The 8,047-nt window shown below is 56.0% G+C and overlaps 2 protein-coding genes across 2 annotated transcripts; one reads left to right on the forward strand and one right to left on the reverse strand.

Annotated features, from left to right (window-relative positions):
* Positions 1–3,454: 3,454 nt before the first annotated feature.
* Positions 3,455–4,687, forward strand: SPRG_16974 (hypothetical protein; the record flags this gene model as incomplete). Its single annotated transcript, XM_012356275.1, has 3 exons — positions 3,455–3,793; positions 3,841–4,134; positions 4,184–4,687. 3 exons carry the CDS (start codon positions 3,455–3,457, stop codon positions 4,685–4,687), a joined length of 1,137 nt encoding a protein of 378 aa, XP_012211665.1.
* Positions 4,688–5,682: 995 nt separating this feature from the next.
* SPRG_16975 (hypothetical protein) lies at positions 5,683–6,954 on the reverse strand (the record flags this gene model as incomplete). Its single annotated transcript, XM_012356276.1, has 2 exons — positions 5,683–6,532; positions 6,583–6,954. The coding sequence occupies 2 exons, from the start codon at positions 6,952–6,954 to the stop codon at positions 5,690–5,692; spliced, it is 1,215 nt and encodes a 404-aa protein (XP_012211666.1). The 3' UTR covers positions 5,683–5,689.
* Between the last annotated feature and the right edge of the window lie 1,093 nt (positions 6,955–8,047).

Genomic DNA, 8,047 nt, shown 5'->3' on the forward strand with positions numbered 1-8,047 from the left:
AAGCGCGCGCGTACGAGATGCACTGGTCTGTAAAACAGGTTGTAGGTTGCGATGGCTTCTTGACGATCACCGCTTTGATCTGCCGCCAGCACGCGCTTGCGAATTGTCTACACATTGGAGAGAATGGACACATGTCATTTGGATGGCAAACAAACGCTACCTCCTTTTGAGCTGCCCAGGTCGCGGGTGCAGGCGGAAAGGACGGTGTCGGGGATGGCTTGAAGGGCTTTAACGAAAGGCAAAATTTTATGACCCGCAATTCAGCGGACGAAGAGGAATCTGGGCGTGGGCGTATCTTTCCTTGCGCCGACGCAGTGTGGGCAACCACCACGTCGCTGTCGGAGGCCACTAAGTGGTCGGCTTGTTTTTCCATGTGATCCGGCTCGGGGCAATGGGGCCGGTACGGTCGCGGCGCAAGCCCGTGGAGTTGGTGGATGATGGCCTCGGCGGTCGGACGATCTCCCGGGTTGTGTGCGACGCAGGCTTGAATGAGCGACCGGAGCCAAAAGGCACAAGAAGGTCGCAGCGTCGGGCGCAAGGTGCCAGCGCAGACACCGTCTCGGATCTGACTTGGCGTCAAATCGCGGTACAGTACATCCCCAAGCACGAGTTCGCACAGGAGAATGCCCAGCGCATAGACATCCGAGGCCGGGCTGTAGTCGCCGGACGCGAGCACTTCGGGCGCTGCCCACGCCAGCGAGCCATCGATACTAGAGCGCGATGTCTCGTGGAAGCGCGTCGACGATGAAGCCGCACCGAGGTCGCCTAGCTTCATGTAGCTCACCGAGCTAAAGAGAACGTTCTCGGCCTTGACGTCGCGGTGGACGTAGCCAAGCGCGTGGAGATCTGCGAGTGCGTTGGCGACGACCCATGCCGCGCCGACGACCGGAATCAGCACGTCGTCCTTGGCCAGAAAAGCGTGCAAGTCACCGCGGTTCATGAGCTCGAGGAGCATCTTGGGCTCGTCCGAATCGAGGTCCGCGACCCCGACGAGCGAAACAATGTAAGGCGAGTGACACCTATTCCCGGATCGTTTCAGTCTAGTCCATGAGGAACATGCAACTATTAAAATAGTACGCTTGGAGGACGCGGACTTCGTTGCGCAAGGCGGACGCGCCATCGCGATTGGCCATCTTGACAGCAACGTCTTTGTTCTTGTAGACACCGGCGTAGACCGCACCGTACGCCCCCACGCCCAGAAGGCCATCGCTTGCAAAGCTAATGTCGCTGGCGTCGACGTCCTGCGCCTTTTGACAAAGAGGTTTTGAGACCGTTTTGCAAGACAGGGAGGCACTGTACCGCATCACTGTCTTTGCGGTTTCGAGTCAGACCATTGTGCAACATTGTCGTGGTCTTGCGGTAGCGTCGCTGGACAGCCAACGAAAACGGCGTCTCGGGCTCCCACTAGATAGGATATGTACATTATTGTACATGCAAATCGAGACTTTGCTCGTACAGGCAAGACATGCATCGCGTTGGCGCCGGCGTCAAGTAGCATTTGAACCATGTTAACTTGGCCAAGACGCACGGCTTCATGCAGCGCCTTGCTCGGATCGGCACCGGCCTCCAACAAGGCGTGCGCGACGAGGGGGTAGTGCCCAAGGACCGCTGCGAACAGCGGTCCATCGTTCTCCTATGTTCCACGAAGATATTGTCATTGATACATGTGTACAGCTTGTCCATACGCTGTGGACATTGGCCCCCGCAGCGAGGAGGAGTTGGACGATCTCCGCATGGCCACGCTGGGCGGCGTGCAACAGTGCACTCTTGTTGTGCTAGGATGTTTTGAGATAATTTCACTCCAACTAGACTGCCGAGAATAGAAACATCCATACCAGCGATGTCCCGTGGAGGCCGGCACCGCGCAGTAAGAGGGCGCGCACACGGTGTACGTCCCCGACACTGGCAGCCGTTACGAGATCCTACAATAATGTAGTACTACTAAGGATGATGCATGCTCTGTCGGCCGCTGGGTGTACGAGGTCCATTTCTACTATGTCGAGAAATGTGACTGTTAAAGGACGAGTGTGCAAGGCAGCGAATGGCAGAGTGCTAAAAGTCGATGCCTTCAAGTGTTGTTGGGATGTGGCGTGGGTTGTAAAAACAATGATACTACCGTAGTACTAATGCCTTTTTGGCCAGCCTGGAGTGCTGCCTCGAAACGCTTACCTTGTGTGATGGAAGAGCCATGGATGACGCATCGATGGACGGCAACGAATGGGGTTAAGCTCAGGAGGCTAATACCCACGAAACATGTGACTCTCCTTGGCTATTGTGTTTTATCCGGACATGCTTATCCGGATGATGGCTGCCGGCGCTGGTGCTCGGCCGTTTGTCGACCTCATTTCGACTTTGAAACTAAGTCTCTTGTTTCGATCTATATGAATAGAGAAAGTCCCAAGGAGCCCAAAAACATAAGAATAGTGCTCGTAGCGTGCTTACAGCGTGTGCTATGCGCCGTTCAAGTGGCTCACGAAACGCAGTTTCAATGTATCAGTGTATCAATCGACGTTGTTGTGCAAACGCACACTACGAGGACCATTTGTGGTTTTTGGGCTTCCTGCTGAGCGTGCTATTCACGTAAACAAGAGCGCGATCGATCGTGATGGTACGCACCGATGCACCGCATTCGAGGACTATGCAATTGTACATGCATAGCAAACGGGGCCGAAAATGGTAGCAAGCCGAGCTTGGCCATGTGACGAACTTGAAGCGTAGAGGGTAGAGGCGCTGCAGGACGACAGTGCATTCCGTTTCCACACGTCCGGAGCTACGTAAAGCCTTCTTGTAAGCGGATACAACGTCGTTGTTGGGTCCTAGTCAACGCAGAAAGAGCTTCTTTCAGGTGAGCGCCCAGATTCGCCGCAGCGACAACTTGCAGTCTTGCCGCCGCCGAACAAGATGGTGCGACTGAGCACATAAGAAGCAATGTCTTGTTCCCTCGAGTCGCTTCGCGACATCTTGTATGCAACGTAGTACTGAGAAGAAGCCCCGTCTCAATCTACCTGAACGGTGTTGACGACCAAGTCGAGGCATTCCTGCTCCATAAGCCATGCCTACCTTCAACGGCACAGTTTTTTAGCATGGTATTGCATTCCTGCAGCCTTCAAGGTCGCTCGTCGCGCTTGGCGTCGTAGAGCCCCCAAGGTGTATATAAATCTTCATGCGTAAAAATAAAACAAGGAATATCATTATCTATGCACTAGACTATAACCTATGTACTAGACGATTAGTACAAAGTGTAGTACGCCGCTGTTGGATGGCATGCTCGCACGGCCGGTTCGTTGATGCACGCTCGCATTTCGCTGCTCGCATCCTTATGCTGCTGCTGGTGCAACCCTCTTTTTGTCACAAAAGCCCGCACGACGTCGCCCACTTGACAACTGTATGATAAAAACTTCGATTGCTTTACTTCGAGCCCGTTCCCTGCTCTGCCATTTTTGATCGAAAGACGATGGCCAACGAGGTCGCAGCCTCCTCCAGCAGCAGCGCCGACGACGCTGCGCTCCTGCACAAGAAGGCCAAGAAGCGCATGTACGACCGGCGCCAGCAGATGAAGAAGCGCGCCGAGCTCAGCCGGCTCCAAGCGCTCGTGACCGACCTCGAGGGCCAGTCCGAGAAGCTCCAGTACCTTCGGAAGGGCCTCCTGCCGTGGAAGGACGTGGCGATCGCACTCAGCCGCGAGTCGATGCTCGCGATCGACGCCAACGTGAGCCTCAAGCAGAACATCTGCCACTACGAGCGGCTCGCGGCCCACCTCTCGAAATGGGTCTATGACATGACGGCCATCAGCGTACGCTTATGTGTCCTCTTGATGCATGGCCTCAAGCACGCTTGTAGCGCGCACCGCCGTCGCTCGCGATTGTGTGTCGCCAGACATCGCTGCCCATGCGCGATGCGTCCCGCCACTTGGGCTTCGACTGGATCACGCGGCAGCTCTTTTACAATATGCCCCGCTTCCTCGACGAGAGCAAGCTACCGGTCTCGCTCGAGCCGTACTTCTCGGTGGACATTGCGCCTGTCGACGACACGTACCTCTTGACGAGCTACCACCAGCGCGTCGAGGACGTCACGCTACAAGAGATGCGTGCGTACCTGCTCTCGTCCGTGCTGCACATGCCCGGCTACGACCTGGTACCGTTCTATGACACTGAAACTCGAAGTCAAAATGGCGTGTTTTTAGACGCTCGACGAGACCGACCACGATATGGTCTATCGACGCTACCAGGTGCCATACTGCAGCGGCCAAGCCCACTACTACGAAAACACACTCATGCGCGAATTCGTCGAAGAGAACCGTGTGACCATGGTCGTCCAGACGGTCTCGGAAGATGAAAAGTACCCCAATCAAGACGTCCGGCGCGACTGGCTGCAATGGTGCTACCCTAATTCAAGTCGCGTGTTATCTGACAGAAAAGGCGGTAGGGTCGTGGCCGAGCGCGTGAGTCCAACGCAAACCGTCATGAAGCTCGGGACGGTCGCCACCGGCATGCGCGATGGCAACGGCTTCTTGCCCGTCGAGACTATTTCGACATTCCGGAACGAGCTCATTGGCATCTCGGACCCGATCTTACGCGACGATGTGTACCGCCGCTGCGTGCGTGAGCACGTGCACCGCAGCCACGCAGCCGACGTGGCCGAGTTCCAAGCCTTTCTGCGGCAGCACCGCTGTCGGTCGTTGCAGTAGGGTTGGGTGTACCACGTCGTCTACTGTCGTTCTGTTGTCTGTCGTGTATGAATTGCAGTTGTTTATTGTCATTGACGTCAGTGGAAGGAAGAATACTGTGGATGCAAACTGTCGCCGCTGTCGTTTGAGTTTGGGGTTGAGGGTGCGTTTGGTGGGTGCGTCCGAGGAAACGTCGATGCCATGAGGATAAGTCGTCGGTTGTGTACTATAGTTTAGTCGACCGTACCAACTTGTCAAAGAATTTAGGTCCATATTGAAACGGTAGCTAACTCGTAGTCCTTGGAAAGGCTAATAGAGCCAAGCCCAAGTCAGCGTTCTGACGCAGATGTCAGCTACGACGAGCCGAACGAAATATCAATACAATGTAGAGAACTTTTGACGGCTTCTACAGCTGTCGCCGCCGTCATCGTTGGTAGATGATCGCGCAGGAATTAGAGGGAAGCCAAACGCATCATTATCCAACCCTCGTCTATTCACATTGGTACCTGGCATCGCTCGCACGTCTACCCATGTATACCCATGGCTCCATGATAGTACGGTGGACGACACATGAGTCCACGAAGCTAGCGGCGATGGCCGGGGTGATTTGCATGCAATCTCGTGGGTCCTGATCGGTCAAGAACGTACGGATCCACAAAGCAGTGACTTGAACCGCGAAGCGGTTGGACCTATAATATCTTCTTCGATGTCGACGTGACCATCACCACGTGCATGTTCCCTTCTGCTCGCTTCTACCTTTGGTACCACATGCATCGTTGGTGCAACGTTTCTGTCGCATCTTGTTCCAAGCACTTGTGTACGTGGACGGGGCAGCTCGTCTCTCTACACTGCGTACTAGTACAGTGGTATCCGAGTAGGACCGGTATCCATCTCACGTAAGCGGCGGTTGTTTCCTCCTTCGCTCGTTCTTACGCTGGTGGCGAGAAGGCGATGGTTGAAACAAACGAGGTATACAAACCGAAGCTGCGATTTTTTTAAGTTATAGAAAAGAGTTGGCCGAGATTAGGGTTGTGATTGCTGTTGCCGCGCGAGCCGCTCGCGCATGTCGAGGACGATTTGCTTTTGCGTCTCGATCGACGACTGCATGCGCTCAAAAAACGGGTCGTCGAGCGTCTTGGTGGCCGTGACAACCGCCGTCGGCTCGTTGGTAGTCTTTGGCACCTCCCGTCGACCCAACCCCGGCGACGTATGGTGGAGTCCCGAGGCGACCAGAGTGTTTTCGCCCGTCAGCGCATGCGCGTTGGACCGACGCGGCCGTTCCGAGTGCGCGAGCTGCTGCGCCAAATTTATCGACGCCTTGTGGCTCGGCGAGTGTACTACGGCATAGCTCGGCTGACGGGCGCTGCCGACAAAGCACCGTTTGCAGTAGTCGTCTTTGGACACAAACGGCGCGAGCTTGGTCACGAGCGGCCGCGGCACTTGTACGATGCAGTGCGCGCACATGACGTCGCCGCACGCGCGGCAGTTGTACCGGGCCTTCAAGCCCGAAATCTTCGTGTCGCAGGCCACACAGCGGCCGTGGTCTTGGTGCCTTTTGGCCGGCCCGTCGGCCGCGACGCGGAGCAAGAGCCGCTTTTGCTGCAAGAAGCGAGGGAACTTGTGGCAGAGACCGCCGTACTTGACCATGTGCTTGTTGAAGAGGAAGGCGGGGACGACGCCACCGGGGTTCATGAATGCAAGGTGCATGGAGGCGACGTCGCCCGACGGCATCTCGGTGTAGACAAAGATCGCCTTGATGTACATACGGACAACGTGCGGTTGCACCGGGTAGCCTTCGAGGTAGCTCGAATCACGCACGATGAGCAGTGTCCGGTGGCCGGCCGCGTCCACCGCCGTCGCCATATACTAGACGTCATTTTGTCAACGCATTGAACTTTGCCAGGTAGTATGCATACCTCAAAGTAGACGATGTCGCGGCCGTCGGTAAAGCCACTGCCCGGGATGTTGAGCTTCTTGTACTTGACGCCAAACCACTGGAACGGGTCGCGGGTCGAGGCGGTCACCGATGTGTGCAAGATGCCAGCGTCGCGAAAGTCGTCGCCGTAGTACAAGGCCATTTCGACGCGGAATGCGTCGTTGGACGACGCGTGCTGGAGCTCCCCCACCTCGTCCAAGCTCATGGGCAGCGTGTTGAGCACGAGGAGCTCGTTGAAGGACGAGTTGTCGGCGCGTCGCGTGTAGACGCGGCCGAGTTTGGTGCTGGCGAGCTTGAAGCCGTCGTCAATAGCTTGCGTGTCGCGCGCGATGGGCGGGCACTGCCGGGCCATGTAGTCCAACGCGGTCGCCTGCATCTCGGCTTGGATGCGCAGCGCCTCGCTGCCCTCGACATGCCACTCCATACTCTCGTTGTTCAAATGCAAAAATGTGCCCCTGCGTCCAAGGGCAACTTGCGTTGGAAAGTGCAATTTCGCGAAACCAGCTGGTACTGCACCGTGTATTTTTTTCGGGAGCGCGTCTGGTCGGACGCGCTGTTGCATCAACATTGTCTAGTACACCCCGCGACTGTACGAACGACTATGATGGTGGATGGACTTGGCCTCACGCGGACGCCGCCCGGGTGCCGAGGACAGACCGAATACACTAGAACCTCGAGGGCATTCGTTCCAAGCTTCTACAGTGTAGGATGCAAGACGCAAGTAGCCATGGCGCAATCCGCAGACTCGACATTCGTTTGAAAGAACGCGTAGCTCGAGGATGAGATGCAGGCGTTGAGAGCTTTGGTAAAATCGATTACTGCATCGCGCCATGGCGTACGAGGCAGTGAATGATGCCATCTTGGTCCAGATGCGAGACGTAGAATGGGATGTTGCAGTTGTGCCCACATAAGACACATGGAATACGCCACGCTAGTAGTATGGGGCACGACGCGAGCGACCTGGGCGCCATGTGCAGAGATAGTCGACGTTACGGCTTCGTCTCACGCGCCCTCACGTTATCAGACGCCGCTGTCGAGTTACTCGCTGCTTACTGATATCGTTTCTTCTGGATGCACGCGCCGTCCATCGCATAAGACAGCATTCGCACGAGACCGAGCAGGGTTCACCAGCAGCGTCGAGCCTACCATCTTGTCCTCGCTTTGCTCTCTAGAAAGGCAACCGGACGGACGCCATTCCTTGTACCACGCACTCGTCCTTGGTCCTTGGACGCCTTCCAACGACCTCCTGACGTCCTACCTGGTACTAGAGTACTTCAACTCGTCGGCTGATGCTACATGTCTCCATCTATCGTTTCCTCAATCAAGACCGAACTACTTGGGGGCAACAACCGTGTTGGTGTCCGCCATGCCTGTGGTGGGCGAGGCGGGTTAGCGTATTTGACTGACACTACCAAAATTGGAAATGGCTTGAGCTCGCTTGCTCT

The sequence above is a fragment of the Saprolegnia parasitica genome, assembly GCF_000151545.1.
Source record: "Saprolegnia parasitica CBS 223.65 unplaced genomic scaffold supercont2.420, whole genome shotgun sequence".
Taxonomy (NCBI): Eukaryota; Oomycota; class Saprolegniomycetes; order Saprolegniales; family Saprolegniaceae; genus Saprolegnia; species Saprolegnia parasitica.